Below are 18,529 nucleotides of genomic sequence, written 5' to 3'. Positions count from 1 at the left end.
AGAAATGTATCAACTAAATGTTGCAGAATTGTAGCAGTTTAGAGTCTGCACCTGAATTACTGAGCTGCCAGACTCAAACACCAGAGACAGCGACAGTAAACTTAGATTTTGGGAAAACGGTAAAAAATCTAAAATTAAAAGCATTTGAAAAAAAAGTCTTTATTTCTGGTGAACAACCTGAAAAAAGTGTTTGGAAAGTGAAAGCCCCTTTAATGTTTAAATCATTTTTTTGTAGCTTTAGGGGGTTATTTCTCAAGGCCTGAATTTATCTCAGAATTTCTAATATCCAACTCCGAGCTTCTGAATTGCTGAATGGACTTTATTTATGAAGAAAAAAAGCCCGAAATAATAGTGTCGGGAGTTTTCGGAGTTTTTTTGCACCGAAACCCCAAAATCTTTGGATATTGGTACAGACATCAGCGCGAACACTGGGACCTTCCCCATTGACATATACAGGACCAGAGCTTTTAGATGCCGGGATTTCAGATTAGGAGTTTTTAGACCATCAAACTTTAATAAATCTCGAAAAATTTGTAGTATTTTTTGCTCCGAAAACTACGAATTATTCGAGGTTCGGATATTCGGCGCTTGATAAATAAGCCTCCTTAAGGTATGAAGATCCAAATTATGAAAAGATCCCTTATTTGGAAAACTCCAGGTCCAAAGCATTCTGGAAGGTTATCTCCCATAGACCCCATTCTAAGCAAATCATTTTAATTTTTTTAGAAAGATTTCCATTTTCTCTGTAATAATAAAACAGTACCTTGTACTTGATCCTAATAGATATAATTAATCCTTATTGGAGTTAAAACAAGCCTATTGGGTTCATTTAATATTTAAATGATTTTTAGTACTCTTAAGGTATGAAGATCCAATTTAAAGAAAGGTCCCATATCCAGAAAACCCCAGGTCCCTAGCATTCGGGATAACAGGTCCCATAACTGTAACAGCAATGGCTTTTCCTAGGCATAACTTTAGCAGCAGCCGTTGCAAAAACATGAGAGAGCCCCTCTATGGGAATATAGTTTTTCCACCCTTCCTTTCATATTTACAGGAAGAATAGAAAGTAATAAAAAATGGTTCTGTGCTTTTTGCATCTATAAATCTCATTGTTTTGACGTGCTCCTTTTATTTCTGAGCCGATTACAGATGTAAGGTGATTTCAGTGCTGCTTATTTCTGCATTTTTCTCCCTTCATTAAAACTGCCCGGGGAGCAAAGCCAGCACATCGGTTACATGTGTCTGTGCCCTGCGGAGCTCTCTGTAGTTTGCTAAATAACCATAATAATTGCTCCTTGCGTAAGTGCTCATTTATTTTCTTGTGCCACAGGAACGCAGAGCAGCTATGGTTGTGACGTAAGGCACCTGTTTAACCTTCAAATTCTTTGCTCAACGCCAGACGTGAAGCAGCAGCTTTGAACTTTGGATCCGCTTCACAGGCTGGAATAAAGGTAAGTCGTTTGTTTGGCTTTTTTATTTACATCTCATACAAGTACCAGACCGCTGCTTGAGAACTGCAGAGCTGGGAGATATGTAATTATAATTTTGGGGAAATGATGCCCAAATCCAGTAACCATTATTAACCAGTCAAATTTGTTTTGTTTTTCCTGCTGCAATACAATAGTGTAAACTGGCTGATTACTGGACTAGGACTTTGCAAAGCAGCAGTATAACAACGGCACACACTTGTATCTAATAGGCCACCTAGCCTTTATGGGAAGCCGATTTGATTGTCATGAAACAAAAATGCTCATTTACAATCATAGGAGCTCAATTGCATCAGTGCAGTTACTCATAGCAACCGGTTAGTTTTAATCAGTCCACTGCAACACTGAAAATTAAAGCTATGACATTATTTGCTACAGGTATGGGTCCTGTTATCCAGAATGCCCTGGGGTTTTCCTGGATAAGGGTTCTTTCCGTACTTTAGATCTTGACACATTAAACATACTATAAAATCATGTAAACATAAATAATCCCATTAGATTGGTTTTGCTTCCAATAAGGATTAATGATATCTTTGTTTGTATCAAGTTTAAGGTACTGTTTTATTATTACAGAGAAATAATTTGGATTAAACCGAGTATATGGAAGATGGCCATCAACAAATTCCGAGCTTTTTGGATAATGGGTTTCCAGATAACGGATCCCATACCTGTATGGATTAAAGTACCAGTTTAGATTACCACTTGTTTTGTAAATAAACCCTATAATTCAGTGTACATTGCGGTGCCAAATGATTTTACTTCTGGGAATAAAATACTAATCATTAACATAGAACACTCCGTGATCTTGCCCTGCGGGATCTGTAGTAGTTTATTGGATGATAGAGCCCAGTAAATGTTTCTGGGAATATGTGAATAAAGAAAATGTCATTTAGGGTCAGGGCACATGCTCAGATTCGGGGAGATTAGTCGCCCGGCAACAAATCTCTTCTTCGGGCGACTAATCTCCCCGAACTGCCTCCAGTAAATCGCTGGCGGGATGGCACTCAGACCGTTTAATTTTCCGCATTTGCCCAATGTTTCAGTTTGCAGGATTAGACGCCCCGACTAATCTCCCCGAATCTGAGCGTGTGCCTTGACCTTTAAAAAGGGTAGGTAACAGAAAGCTCCACCCAAAATGAATCATGTAATTACCCAATTACATTGTCACTAATCATTGAAAATATATTTATATGTTTTTTCAGCCCATCAATTAAAGTCTTTATTATCTAGTCTGTAATGTTTCTTACACATGGGGTTCTGCCAGTGTTCCCCTGCTTTGGATGCTTCATGTGTTCCACCGCAGGAAGAAACACACTGAGACAAAGACAAGCACCAAACCCACGTTAGTCCAAGGGTATTTTGGACTAAAAAGATCAACACTTAGGGGCCCATTTACTAATAATCAAATTTCGTTTTTATTTCCATGAATTTCTAAAATTTGTGGTTTTCAAATTTTTTTAAAAAAAGCTAAAGATTTATTGTGTAAAAACCACGAAATGACTAATACAAAACTTTGCCACGTAAAAACTGTTGAGGTCCTATAGAAGTTAGTAGGAGCTGCACTGATCCTATTGGACCGTTTGAAATCCATTTGGACTTTGAGGTTTTCCGATTTTTTTTCCACTACGAATTGTCCGAAGAACCCAAGTTTTTAGAGCTGTTCGTATATTTTAGCTCTTTATTTTCCTCTAGTTTAGTCGTAGTTTCAAAAACCTCTAAATCCACAAAAAATCCGACCTTTGATAAATAGGCCTTTTACACTAATGGGGGATGTAATAAAAGTCGCAAAGAGCAAAACAATTTGCACAAATAAGAATACAATTTTGCATTAGCAATGTTATATTGTTCCTTAAACTGTAATTGCATTTTTACGCTGCATAATAAATAATTTATGAGATTTTAAGAGTTGCAGCAGATCTTGAAAAACATTATAATGAAGCCACCTGAAACCTCCTGGATTCCATAGAAGTCAGTAGAGAGTGTATTTTCAGCATGATTTTGCACCAATCATGATTTAACAGATGGCTCAACTATGCATGGAAAAATTGCAATTTTACGGTGTTATTTTATAAATGCTTGGAAAATTGGCCATAGTCACTGGAAAAGTTGCAGTTGCTCATTTTCACACCCTCCTTGGCAATTATTGATAAATATGCCCCATCATCTTCTTCACTGATCGCAAATTCTTGAGTCAGCATCACCCTAAGGGGACAATGTGGGGCGGTGATAACAAGGAGGCAGTTATGAACCGTACAACACTGGCCAGGTGCCAACCCCTATCCTCATATAATGTGATCGGCCCTCGGTGTCTGGGGTCAGACATTGCTGAAACTTTTTTATCTGAGGGAACTGAATATTGGTCATTTGTCCTTCTTTTTCCCTTCACTTTATAGATTACATGTATTGGACCTGTTATATATAGCAGAATGCTGGGGACCTGGGGTTTTCCGGATAAGTGATCTTTCTGTAATTTGGATCTCCGTGCCTTAAAGTGATACTGACACAAAGGGGGCACATTTACTTGAGTGAAGGAATAGAAGAAAAATTACTTCAAATTTCAAACGTTTTTTTTGGCTACTTCGACCATCGAATTGGCTACCTTCGACTACGACTTCGAATTGAACGATTCAAACTAAAAATCGTTCAACTATTCGACCATTCGATAGTCAAAGTACTGTCTCTTTAAAAAAAACTTTGACCACCTACTTCGCCAACTAAAACCTACCGAACATCAATGTTAGCCTATGGGGAAGGTCCCCATAGGCTTTCTAACAAATTTCTGATCGAAGGAATTTCGTTCCATCGATGGATTAAAATCCTTCGATGGCTCGATCGAATGAATAGCGGTAAATCCTTCGACTTCGATATTCGAAGTCGAAGGATTTAACTTGGATAGTCGAATATCGAGGGTTAATTAACCCTCGATATTCGACCCTAAGTAAATGTGCCCCTTAAAAAAGTACATTTTAAAATATGAATGTACATTAAAAGTCACCTATAGGTCATGTTGATCGTTTTTTTGCTGAGAGGTTTGTTTTTGTAAGTAATTGTTAGTTGAAGTTTCTAAACCTGACAAGTTAGTTCAAGTTTCTAATACTAACGGACTCCTGCTGCACAAATATGGCAGCCCCTTCATACAGGAACATGGGGCATCAGACAGGTAATGTAAAAGCATACAAGAATACAGATCAAGGGAGGGCACTCCAAAAATTTAGATATGTTAGAATAACATGGATAAGAGGTGCAAGATAACCCAAAATTAAAATTAAAAAAATGCACAATATTACAGCTATTGGGTTTGCACACTCATAAAAAACTGTAAACACACAGTGGCATGAATTATAAAAATCTTTATATGTATTTTTTAATTAATATATTGCACAAAGAGGTCACTCATTTATCTATCAAAGATTAACATATATATGTACAGCAATGTCATCAAGCAAAAATACATACCACCCTTTGTGTGAAAACAAGGCAATAAGGAAAAACCACAGACAGCGGATACACTTGCCAGAAATGAGAATCAGCCCCAACGTTTCACGCGCAATCACCTTTGTCAAGGGAAATTCTCTGTATTAATTAAAAAATATATATAAAGATTTTTATAATTCATGCCACTGTGTGTTTGCAGGTAATGTAAAAGCATCAGGCAAACACTTTATGGCAAAGATATAAGGCAATATTATGATAGATGCAAATAAGAGTTTAATTTCTGGTGTCAGTATCTCTTTTGTCTACTAAAAAATAAAATAAAAATAAAAATTATTTAAACATTAATTAAATCCAATAAAATTGTAATGCCTTCAATAAGAATTAAATATATCTTAGTTGGGATCAAGTACAAGGTATGGTTTTATTATTGCAGAGAAAAAGGGAATCTTTTATAAAATTGTGAATAATTTGATTAAAATAGAGTCTATGGGAGACGGCCTTCCCTTAATTCAGAGCTTTCTGGATAACGGGTTCCCGGATAAGGCACTTAAGTACACCATTATTTTTATAATCAATACACTGAAGTGCAGTTCTTTATATTGAATAATCTCTTTATTAGTTTATTGTATGTGATTGATAACAGAGACTGTGCTTCTACACCTGATGAAAGAGCTGTACAATTAAAAAGATTATATATAAAGATAATGCTTATCGAGGCATATTCAAGGAAAAAATATACAGTATTAATAGCAAAAAAAACTCCAGGCAAGGTTAGTTCTATTGATCTGACAGACGGATTTACATTGACTGCACTTCTGCCTGGAGAAGCCCGTGACTGATTTGGATTTAGAAATGGAAGAGAATTGGCTGAGGCAGTGCAAACAAAACCAGAATTTGTGAGATTTCGGAAAGCTGCCAGGGTCTGTTGCTGCTCATATAGTTGAGAAGTGGTGACTGAGCAGCTGAGGCTGAAATAGTTACAAGTATAGGATCTATTATCCAGAAAACTCCATAGATTCCAACTCAACCAAATTATCCACATTTTTAAAGATTATTTCCCTTTTCTCTGTAATAATAAAAGAGGAGCTTGTACTTGATCCCAATTAAGATATAATTAATCCATATTGGAAGCAACCCCAGCTTATTGAGTTTATTTAATGTTTACATGATTTTCATGTAGTTGTAGACTAGAAATTACAGAAAGATCGGTTACCCGGAATCCTCCAGGTCCTGAGCATTCTAGATCTCCATACCTTAAGTCTACTAAAAATCGTGTAAGCATTAATTAAACCCAATAAAAATTAATTATATCTTAGTTGGGATCAAGTACAAGGTTGTGGTTTCTTATTACAGGTATGGAATCTGTTATCCAGAAACCGATTATCCAGAAAGTTCCTAATTACAGAACGGCCGTCTCCCATAGACTCCATTTTATCCAAATAATCCAAGTTCTTAGAAATTATTTCCTTTTTCTCTGTAGTATTAAAACAGTAGCTTGTACTTGATCCCAACTAAGATATAATTAATCCTTATTGCAGGCAAAACCAGCCTATTGGGTTTATTTAATGTTTACATGATTTTCTAGTAGACTTAAGGTATGACAATCCAAATTACAGAAAGATGCATTATCCTGAAAACCCCAGTTCTCGAGCATTCTGGATAACATGTCCCATACTGCAGGCACGGACTGGCAATCTGTGGGGTTTGGCAAATGCCAGAGGGGCTGCTGTAAGATACCATAGACAGTCACTATTTATTGTGCTGGTGGGGAGGTCTTTGGGCCTCTCTGTGGGCTGTTTGGGCCTCTGTGTAACTGAAATGTCAGGACCTATTTTGAATCCCAGTCCAGACCTGCCTGCCATACCTGTACAGAGAAAAAGGAAACTATTTTTAAAAGTCTCAGGGGCATGTTTACTAACATTGGTGATAAATATTTGGAGAGATTTCTGGAGATGTTGCCCATAGCAACCAATCAGATCTTTGCTTTTGTTTTCTAAGTTATAGATGGCTGTTTAAATCTAATTGCTGATTGGTTGCCGTGGGCAACATCTCCAGAAATCTCTCCAGATATTTATCTCCAATGTTAGTAAACATGCCCCATAGTTATTTGCATATAATGGAGTCTATTTCCATAATAAGTTTCCGGATAATGGATTCCTATACCTGTAGTGTTTCTTGTGAAATCCAGCATTTCAGTCACATACGCTGACCTTTTTCAAGGTCAAGTATATATATATATATATATATATATATATATATATATATATATATATATATATATATATATATATATATATATATATATATATATATATATATATATACACTGTATATATCACTACTAGATAGATATCCTTTGGCTAATTGTGCCGTTGGCAGGTGCTGGGTGTATAGTGATGTCCCCTCGCCTGTGTGTAAGTGTCAGACAAGCTACAGATAAAACGGCGTCAGGCAGGCTAGACCTGTGTGTGTCCCTGTGTTTGCCTTTTTTGTAGGTGTGATTACATTCTGTATTTGCACTCACTGGGCCTGTATGCCTGGCAAGCCCATGCTGATATTTTGCTGTGACATTTCTTTCCTTTTGTATCTGAGGGGACTGTAACCTTTTCCACTACAATATGGTCATTCTGCTGCTATTTTTTGCTTCAGCTAAAAAAATGTTTTTATTAGAATGAATAAATATACTTTAGCAGGCACTTTTATGGCTTACATATGTGTCCACAATTCATGTCGGACTTGGACCTTCCAAGCTGATGTGGCCTACCAGGAAGTGGGTGCCCCGTTACCCCAGCAACACCCTCTATTGCCTGTTGCCCACTCTGCCCAACACTTCCTGTATCTTAACACCCCCCAGGTAAGAGGGCTCTTTTATGAATACTGGGCATATTATTACCTGGGCAGTAACCCAAGGCAACTAGTGATGTGCAAGCACTCCCGAAACCCAGTGGCTCATCACATCTTTAGTGGGTTGCAGGCAGGTGGGACATGTTAGTGTCATGTGTGGTTACTAAAGGCAATGTGTTGTATCTACTGCTCTCCTGCAAGTCACTTCTACTGCAGTGGTAGTGCTGGCACTCCGTTGACCAGGCAAGGTCCCTTAGCAACAGCAACTTTTGTTCAAGGATCCGCACACCCACAATTATCTGCAGTTGGTGAAATTGCCCCTTTTATTATGTTACCAACCGTATCAACGTTTCACTGGAACGTTCTGATGAAGGCAGGGTGTACCCCCCAACACGTTGATACTGTTGGTAACATAATAAAAGGGGCAATTTCCCCAACTGCAGATAATTGTGTGTGCTGATCCGTGAACAAAAGTTAATTTCATTGTTCTGCTGAAAGGGCACCTGTTGGGGAAAAATATTATCCCCAACCAAAGGTGAGGGCTAATATAGCTGGCACTCCAGCTGGGAGTAACAGTAGTTTTTTTGGTTTTTTTTAATTGCCCCACCCGCCAGCTCTAGGTCACCTACACCAGGATGGAGCTCCCGGTACTAGCGGCCATGTTGGAGCACACGCATGCGCATAATGAGCGAATGCCACGATTTGCTCATAATGCACATGCTCCTGATGTCAGAAGCTCATTATACACATGCGCCCTGCACAATATGGCTGCTGATACTGGGAACTCCCTCCCGGTGCAAGCGGCCTAGCGCTTGTGGGGGGCAATTTCAAAAAAGAAAGGACTGTTACCCCCAACCGGAGTGCGGGCTCTATTAGCCCGCATCTTTGGTTGGGGATAATATTTTTGGCCAACAGGTGCCCTTTAAAGGGGTGATTCACCTTCAAGTTCACGTTAAATATGTCATAGAATGGCCAATTCTAAGCAATTTTTCAGTTGGTCTTCATTATTTGGGTTTTTTTTAAATAGTTTTTTAAATAATTTGCCTTCTTCTTCTGTCTCCTTCCAGCTTTCAAAAGGAGGTCACTGACCCCATCTTAAAACAAATGCTCTGTAAGGCTAAACATTTATTGTTATTGCTGCTTTCTATTCAGGCCCTCTTCTATTCATATTCCAGTCTCTTATTCAAATCAATGCAATTGGACCCTAGCAAACAGATTGCTGAAATTGCAAATTGGAGAGCTGCTGAATAAAAAGCTAAATAACTCAAAAAACACAAATAATAAAAAATGAAAACCAATTGCAAATTGTCTCAGAATACCACTCTCTACGTCATACTAAGGGGCATATTTACTAAGATTCGAATTCAAATTCTCGAATTCAAAACTCAAAAATTTCGAGTTTAAAACCACCAACCTGAATTCGAAATTCATATCTGAGATTTATCATCCCCCTACCCTGGAAGTAACTCGAATTTGATAGGTCGCCACCTAAAAACCTGCTGAGTTCATGTAGAAGTCAATGGAAGAGTTCAGTTGATCTATTTAAAAAAGATAATAGCCTTCCTGGCATTCGAGGTTTTTTTTTGGGCAAACAACCCTCGATTCGGATTGCATTTGAATTCGATTTGGTTCAAGTTTTTGGGTCGGTAACATTAATTAGAATTTTAGACTTTAGAGTTTTTTCTTAAATAAGATACCATTCAATTTTTGAGGTCATTCAAGGTAAAAAAAAACCCCTCTATCATTCGACCTTTGATAAAATAGCCCCTAAAAAGATAATTTGAAGGTGAAATACCCCTTTTATCAATAATTTGCTATTTGTATCCCAGGTGTTGCCGGTATTGATAGATGAGCTGCTGCTTTGTGAAAGAGGGGAAGGATATTTAACCATTTCATCAGATCACCCCATGCAACACAAAGAAGAAGAAAAAAAATTGGGATTTTTTTTAAAATCTAAAATGACTCCAATAATATAAAAGCAGACAAGGCAATTAGTTGCTCATGATCTGTTAGTGAGATAAAGGGCTATAATGTTACAGTGGTCTTATATTGCCCATTTCTGAATATTTTCTGTGGCCGCTCAGTACTAGTCACAATAGAACATGGCTTCTTTTGACACCACATGGCTTCCTTAGGGACCGGTGGCCCTGTAATCTCTAAATCTAAACATCTTACCTGTAATTATGCCAATTATACTGGCACGCCTGGAACAATCACCCTGCACATAATCAATAGGAGAAAATTGCTCTGCCTTCTGACTCTCCAGATGATTATTTGCGAGCTTTGGTTTTTTTTACATCCCCCCTTATTGTGCTAAAAATACATAAACAATTATCTACAGTAAATGCATTTCTATCCCGGAGCGGTTTTAATGTACACAATGCGATAGTTTCTATGTTTAATACAGTATGACAAAACTTTAATGTATGGATTAGCATTTTGCTCTATTTTTCTCTAATTAGGTTTTTTTTTATTTTGCTAAATTACAGGCTAATTTACGAACAGTGGGTAAATGTGACCCCGTGTTGTAACCCATGGCAACAGATTTGTTTCCTGTCATTATTTTACTGTAAGTGCAGTAGGCTGATTGGTTGCTATTGGTTTCTGTATAGTTAGTTAATAAACGCCTTGGGGCAATGGCACAGGGGTTGGTCTTGAGATACTACTTTATATACCTGGGCACTGGTTGTTATTAAAGGATAAAGCAAACTAATATATTTACATATTTAGGAATACAAAATGGCCTTTTTTCATTAATATGCAAAAGCTACTTTTTTTTCTTCTTTTTTTTTTCTTTTTTTATCTTTTTACAATTTATTACATTGTTTTCACAAATACAGTATTCAATATTTTATTTTCTCCAATGGAAATTCTGTGTTGTATACATTTTTATACATGTGTGCATGGCCCTGAAGGTGTGAGATGACCCCTACCTTGGCAGGCAGAGTAGTGATGTGTGGGCCAGCGTGATACCCACAGGACCCCCGGGTCAGGCCAACCATGCTGCTTCTCTTTCGGGTTGCTGGCAAGTTCGGGTTCAGATCTTCTGCCTCCTCTCCCGCCCACAACCTTAGACTTCCCTTTTCCGACTTCCTTATAGACTCTTATACACTTACTGTATAGACTTGCGCCTGCCCCATCATTGGCGGCTCTTTAAATGGAGGGGGGAAGGAAGGTGCAAGCGGTTGCGGCTCAGGCAGGTGCGGATCTATGTGTTCTCAACCCGCACATCACTACAAAGAAATACATTGATTAAAGGGGACTCGTCACCCAAAAAATTTTTATCAAAATCCTATTTTATCACATTAGTTAAGCAAAATTAACTTTAATTACACTATATAACTTATTTGAATCTTGTTTTCTTCGGTCTGGGAATTCATAATTATAGCAAGTAGGCAGGTGCCATTTTGTGGACACTGTTATTAAGACAAGCCTTGTATCATCTCAGAATCTTGTTTGTGCATAAGAATGGGGGACCCGATGTCCATCCCCATGACCTGGCTACACAATTAAATGGTGAAGAGAACTGGGGGAATGTGGGGAGAGCAGTGACATCTAGGAAGTGCTGAATGGAAAGTGAAAGTAATTGTCTGCCCCGACTCTATGCCTAAGGTGTAGAGGAGGGTTAGACAATATTTGATTGACAGCTGAGATTTTTAAATGAGCTTAAAACGGCTATGAATGCTTTATTTAAAAAATAGAAATTGGATTTCATGTTTAATTTGAAAGGGACTTTTATTATACAGATTTTTGTGTCTGGGTGACAGGTCCACTTTAATTGTAGTGTGGGCAATGACATATTTAATTGAACAGGGTTAGAAGTCAGCTTGAGGTCTCCCAGGTGAAACATTAGTAAAAATACATTACTGATAGTTTTGTCATTGTCTTGCTTTAGGGTAACCGAAGAACCTAGTTACTGAGCAGATGGAGCTCTCCCCTGGAGGTTGGTGAAAGAAGCAGGTAGAATCCCGCTGCCACAGAGACTGCTGCCAAATACAGTGCCATGTTTCTTTCATGATACGGCACACCGTGGATTGGAGCTGAAGATGCGGCCATGGACAGGCTCCTGGCGTTGGATAATGCTCATTCTTTTTGCATGGGGGACCCTACTGTTTTACATTGGCGGACACTTGGTACGAGATAATGAAAACCCAGATCACTCCAGCAGAGAACTCTCCAAGATACTGGCAAAACTTGAACGGCTGAAACAGCAGAATGAAGATTTGAGGAGAATGGCAGAATCGCTAAGGTAAATGTTCTATGGAAAAAGGACCCAGCGGGAAACTTGCTCTTAGTAGCTTTGCTGTTGGGTGTATTTAACATGCTGTTGTGGGGAAAATTATGGGACGTGTTTTAGAAAATCCAGCTAGAGCTTCATCTAAATGCCGATCCAGCAACTTGCATTTGTTTTTATTTTTTTTAACATTTCTTAAATTCAAGTTATCTTTAACCTAGACGTTATTGCGTCAGTGTATCAATATATATTTATATAATGTTGGGGGTGTGTATAAGAGGAAACAATTGCTATGGATCCTCAGTTCATAACATCAGGGCTTAAAGGAAAACTAAAGCTTAACTAAAGAAGTAGTGCAGAAATGTTGTTCATTATATTTTGGGCTTCTGTACCAGCCCAAGGCAACCACAACCATTTAGCAGTGAAAATCTGTGTCTCCAAAGATGCCCCAGTAGCTCCCCATCTTCTTTTCTCCGGAGTCACTGCACATGCTCTTCACTGAGCTTAGGGGCCGACGCACAAAATACTGAATCTATAGAATATAAATGTCACAATTTGAGGCTTAGGCTGATTAGTAAATAATTATTGGTACATGGCAGCACAGAAACCAGCACAATTAGCATCAGAATGTAATAATCAGCCCTGTAGCATCAGCTTATATTACAGGCAAACCTAATTTTCTGATTTTTAGGGTTTTAGTTCTCCTTTAAAGGGGACCTGTCACCTTAATAAATAATGCCAAATTAATTTCTATTGTGTTTGCCAGGCAAAATGAACTTTACTTACAATATATAAATTATTTAAATCTTGATTCCTTCAGTCTTGGAATTACACGGTCACAGCAAGCAGGCATCCACTATTTTGTGAACACTGTTGTTAAGGCAAGCTTTGCATCATGATCATCTTGTCTTTTTTTTGCCAGAATAGGGGACTAAATGTCCATGCACTGGTTACACACAGTGACATCTAGAAAGTCCAGAATGGAAAGTAAAATAGTGATGTGCGGTTCAGGCTGTTTCTGACTCGCACCCGACCTTAACCCGCCCTCAGGCCCGGATTTGCGGCAAGGCCGCATAGGCCCGGGCCTAGGGCGGCAAAAAAATAGGGGCGGCATGCCGCCCAGCCGCACTATGGGGACGCGTGCGTCCCCATTCAATTACAGCAGCTGCGCCGGCGAAAAAACGCCGGCGCGCTGGGAAGGGGAGGTGAGGTGGGCGCTAGGACCGCGCGGCCGCCTGGTCAGACCGCGCGGCCTAGGGGCGCCGCACATTGAAATCCGGCGCTGCCCGCCCTGCTGCAGCAAGCACCCGCGCTTCAGGGGTCTTTTTATAGACCTGTGCTGCCCGCCCCACTGATGACGTCACAAAAGGGGCAGGGCGAGCAGACGCAAGACTATAAAACCGGAACCCGGAAGTCGGATGCCCGCATTTGAAGGTGGTGGGCGGGGAGAGCAGGAGAAGAGCACAACCCGCGAGGAGCAGTGCGAGGTCGACCCGAACCTGCCTGACCCACGGGTCTGCCCTGACTCTTTGTCTAAGGCATAGAGGTGGGGCAGGCAATATATGATTGACAGCTATGATTGTTAAATCGATAATGACACGTTCCTATAAAAATTATAGGAACGTGTCAATATAAAGTAAATGCTGCACCCATAATCGTTCCCCAAAAAGCCCCCCCCCGCAAAGCCGCGACCAGCCCCGCGAACCTGTGCGCTGCCGACCTTCTAACACTTACAACAGATCTTCCAGGTTGCTTCAGTGACGCTGGGCTGGGGGCGGAGCAATCCTTCCATAGGCTGAATTCCTGTTTTCATTCGTAATCAGCCTATGGTAGGATCGCACAACACCCCAGCCCAGCGTCACTGAAACGGTAGAGAAGATCATAAGCAGTGTCGGAGGGTCGGGTTAACACAGGTTTGCGGGGGTGGGGGCGGCTTTGCGGGGGGCTTTGAGGGGAATGATTCTGGGTGCAGCATTTACTTGATACTGACACGTTCCTATAGGAACGTGTTAGTATCGCTTTAATTACCTTTTCTAACGGGTATGGAAAAAGATTTTGGGTTTTGTGTTTAATCTGAAAAGGTCTTTATCTCTTTTTAGACCTGACCAGATGTTTATCTAGCCTCTTAGTTATTGCATTGTTTTTATGACATCTACATAGAGCCTTGGTGTGGCTCTGATTTGTGGTCACCTATTGGGTAATAGGACCTCTGTTGTCGACAGCCTATATTATTTGCTCCTTATAGGACATCGGGCAAATCTTTGGGGCCAACTGGCTTGACATTTTGCCAAAAGATGTATATTTTTTATTTGCGGCAGAAAACCTGTTTAAATAACAACAGTGTTGTGTTATGTTTGTTGTGTCTTTTTAATTGCACCTGGTAGTTGTTCTGCTTTGTTAGAAGCCTGGTAGCTGTAAGAATTCTGATACCTAGGATTTCTCTAATTGAGGGAAAGGGAATTAGTGGAAAGAAAGGAATTTAGACCTACATTGTTAGCTGTGCACTTGTGCTCAGGGTTAATACAAAAAAAGGACTTTATTTGGACCTAGGTTTTATGGTCACAATCTTTACTGATAACACTTTGTACCAAATATATTCTGAAATGATTAACTACTGTATATATTGTGCTACTGAGACTTAGGCTTCTGTCTTCCACCTGGTCTAGTAACCCATAGCAACCATGACAAAAGTTGATGAATTAACAATACCTTTCCTAATGTATTGCAACCCACCGTTAAATCCCTCCCTGTGAGGTTCTCAGCACACTAAACTGGGTGACAGTGTCTATTTACACTCAAGACTGATGCTTCCAATAAGGCCGCTGTCTGTTTTACGAGTGCGTGCCTTTGGACTATGCCGTTCTATACACATCTATCCCTCGTTGATCATGTATTTCTCTCTCACCACCAAGTCAACGAGGTTGTGGGGTCTTCATTACAATAACATTTTCCAAAATCGCCCTAATATCTCTTGCCTCTATAAAACTGACTGAGGTGTCGTAGGCAAAATATTCAGACCTATCCTGCATTGTTATTAATGACTTTAATCATGATGGGGTGATTAATTACTTAATTAACTTGTCCACAACTGCGTGGAAGCAGCCGGTTAGAGTATACTTTGTATTCCTTATATACTGAAGTCTTTCCTATACCTGTAAATTGGTCTTTAATCATGGACTAGACTCAAAAACCATATCAGCTTTATTAACCCTCTAGTATTTGGTGTATGACTGAGTAACTCATGGCTTCTCATTTTTATAGCTTTTTTCAGACAACTTTGTTTTTAGCCTTAAACAAACATCAGTGTTCAATTTTTCCAGTGTTCCCAAGCACATGGACTCTTTAATTTAGGAGTTTGGACCCAAAATGAGTTTCTGTGGGTCACTATAATACTCTTTTTTTATTTACAGGAGTATTTCCTTGTACAGGTATGGGACCTGATATCCAGAATGCTCGGGATTTGGGGATTTCTATATCCGGGATCTTTCCATAATTTGGATCTCCATACCTTAAGTCTACTAACTAATAATTTAAACTTTTAACTTAACCCAGTAGGGTTGTTTTGCCACCAATATGGTTTAATTATATATTAGTTGGGATTAAGTATAAGCTTCTGTTTTAATATTACATAGAAAAGAAAAATTGGAATTATTTAACTAAATTGGAGTCTATAGGAAATGGCCTTTCCATAATTTGAACTTCGAATCCTATACCTGTAACAATAAAGAAATAAAATGTAAGCATATTATTTTATTTCCATGACATACACATTGAAAGTCCCATACCCCACCAAAAATGCCAATACCAAATATGTGTCCATTTCCAGGAATCTACTAATCAAACCCCCACAGGAGTAAAAAAGAGAATTACTTGAAATATTAAATAAACCCAAGAGGATTGTTTTGCTTCCAATGAGGATTAATTATATCTTAGACAAGGTACTGTTTTATTATTACAGAGAAAAAGTAAATAATTTTTTTAAATGTTGATTATTTGTATAAAACGGAGTCTATGGGAAATGACCTTTCTGTTGGACCTTTCTTGATAACGATTTTCCAGATAATGGATCCCATAACTGTACAACAGAACAGCATGTTTAGTAAAGGATGGTAGTTTAAGGTGTACTCTCATCCTAATGTTTTCCATTTTAGAAGTATTTCATTCCAATGCATTTTTAAATTAAGTTATTCATATTCTGTTACTCTCCTTAAAGTATAAATAGTGTTTCCTTCATTCCTGATTGGCTGTAATATAAGGCAATAAGTATGTCCAGGAGCAGTAACCCATGACAACCAATAATATTCTGAGTATTGTGCATATGCCCTCCTGAAATTGGTGCAACGGTCAGCTGGGAGAACAAAAAAAAACATGGCGGTGCTTAGCAATAGTACCCCCAGGCTGGTGCTTTTTTGAAGATGAGGAGTGCCAACCCTGGGTAACAGGTAAGCGTCTGGAATCAGGGATACCTAACTTTGTGTAACCCCCTTCCCTAATTTAACATTCTATTTTCCTTTAACTAACCCTGGCAGTGGCTTAATCATTTTTTTATTTTTTTTTAATTGTTATTGGCTGGATAAAGTAGAATTTTGCTCCATAATTTACAGAGAAACCTCAGGACCCAAGCAAACAAGCATCCCTGTACATAGATATATGCAGCTTTTATAAAAAATAGCATATTTAAAAAACTACCATAGAGTGGTTTCCTTCACCCTGCCACACTTTTTAACCTCAGAGTTGCTATGCTTATAAAGTCATGTAAATGATGGATTTCCGGTAGTTTTTTCTGTCCACTGTGGTCATGTATCTTTAGAGTTTCAGCCATTACGAATAAGATAACAGCTGCTTTGCAGGAGAAAATAACTATTCTTTATTCAGAATGTAGGCATGTCTTTTTTTTTATTCTTACCCAAAACTTCTGGATAACAGGGGTGGTTCACCTTTAAGGTAACTTTTAGTATGTTAAAGAATGGCCAATTCTAATCAACTTTTAAATTGGTTTTCATTATTTATTTTTATAGTTTTATAATTATTTGCCTTTTTCTTCTGACTCTTTGCAGCTTTCAAATGGGCGTCGCTGACCCCTTCTAAAAAGCAAATGCTCTGTAAGGCTACAGATGTATTGTTATTGCTATTTGGTATTCCTCATCTTTCTATTCAGGCCTCTCCTATTCATATTCCAGTCTCTTATTTGAATCAATGCATTATTGCTAGGGGAATTTGCACCCTAGCAACCAGATTTCTTAAAATGCTAACTGAATAGTTGCTGAATAAAAATCTAAATAACTCAAAAACCTTAAATAACAAAAAGTTAAAAACAATTGCAAATCGTCTCAGAATACTAAACGTTATCTCAAAGGTGAACAACCGCTTTAAACAAGTATTGCATGTTGTCTTTAAGAATAAACCCAAACTTTATTTTTTAATGAGGGAATCCCCTTAAAATAGAATACATACATCATTAATTGGTGTTCTGAATCCCAGATCTGGGGAGATCTTTACAGAACAAACTGTTTCCTATTCAACATCCCCATGTATTTTTAATGTTACACTGTTGTTGCCTTGCAGTTCTTTTTCTTTGCAAAGCTTTATCTTTTTCAAATGCAAGACCTTTTATCCAGAATGCTCAGGACCTGGGGTTTGCTGGATAATGGGTCTTTCTGTAATTTAGGTCACCAAACTTTGTCTACTAAAGAAATAAAATGTAAACGTTGAATAAACCCAATAGGATTGTTTTGCCTCCAGTAAGAATTAATTATAACTTAGTTAGGATGATTTACAAGGCATATTTTTATCATTACAGAGAAAAAGTATTTTTTTTTTTTAAATATAAAAAGGAGTTTATAGGAGATGGCCTTCCCATAATTAAGAACTTTCTGGATAATTGGTTTCTAGATAACAAATCCCATACCTGTATGGGCAGGTATAGAAGGAAGAGATGGTGCCTATAGTAACAGTAGATAATAGTCTCTGGGAAGGGAATGTGACTGTGGGATAGCAGGTATAGTAGGGAGAGATGGTGCCTATAGTAAAAGTGGGATAATAGTCTCTGGGAAGGGAGTGTGACTGTGGGATAGCAGGTATAGTAGGGAGAGATGGTGCCTATAGTAACAGTGGGATAATAGTCTCTGGGAAGGGAGTGTGACTGTGGGATAGCAGGTATAGTAGGGAGAGATGGTGTCTATAGTAACAGTGGATAATAGTCTCTGGGAAGGGAGTGTGACTGTGGGATAGCAGGTATAGTAGGGAGAGAGATGGTGCCTATAGTAACAGTGGATAATAGTCTCTGGGAAGGGAGTGTGACTGTGGGATAGCAGGTTATAGTAGGGAGAGATGGTGCCTATAGTAACAGTGGATAATAGTCTCTGGGAAGGGAGTGTGACTGTGGGATAGCAGGTATAGTAGGGAGAGAGATGGTGCCTATAGTAACAGTGGATAATAGTCTCTGGGAAGGGAGTGTGACTGTGGAATAGCAGGTATAGTAGGGAGAGATGGTGCCTATAGTAACAGTGGGATAATAGTCTCTGGGAAG

The 18,529-nt window shown here is 38.8% G+C and overlaps 1 protein-coding gene across 1 annotated transcript in view; it reads left to right on the top strand.

The window, feature by feature from the left end:
- fut8.L (fucosyltransferase 8 (alpha (1,6) fucosyltransferase) L homeolog) overlaps window positions 1-18,529 on the top strand; it is a gene marked incomplete at its 5' end in the record, with an annotated part of 139,796 nt that overhangs the window by 45,192 nt on the left and 76,075 nt on the right. Inside the window, 2 exon segments of the mRNA NM_001087633.1 lie at window positions 1,331-1,451; window positions 11,662-12,015. Coding sequence (NP_001081102.1) covers window positions 11,813-12,015 — 203 coding nt within the window.

The sequence above is a fragment of the Xenopus laevis genome, chromosome 8L, assembly GCF_017654675.1.
Source record: "Xenopus laevis strain J_2021 chromosome 8L, Xenopus_laevis_v10.1, whole genome shotgun sequence".
NCBI lineage: Eukaryota > Metazoa > Chordata > Amphibia > Anura > Pipidae > Xenopus > Xenopus laevis.
Note: the sequence above shows the minus strand (reverse complement) of the source record. Positions and strands in the feature narration are given on the sequence as shown.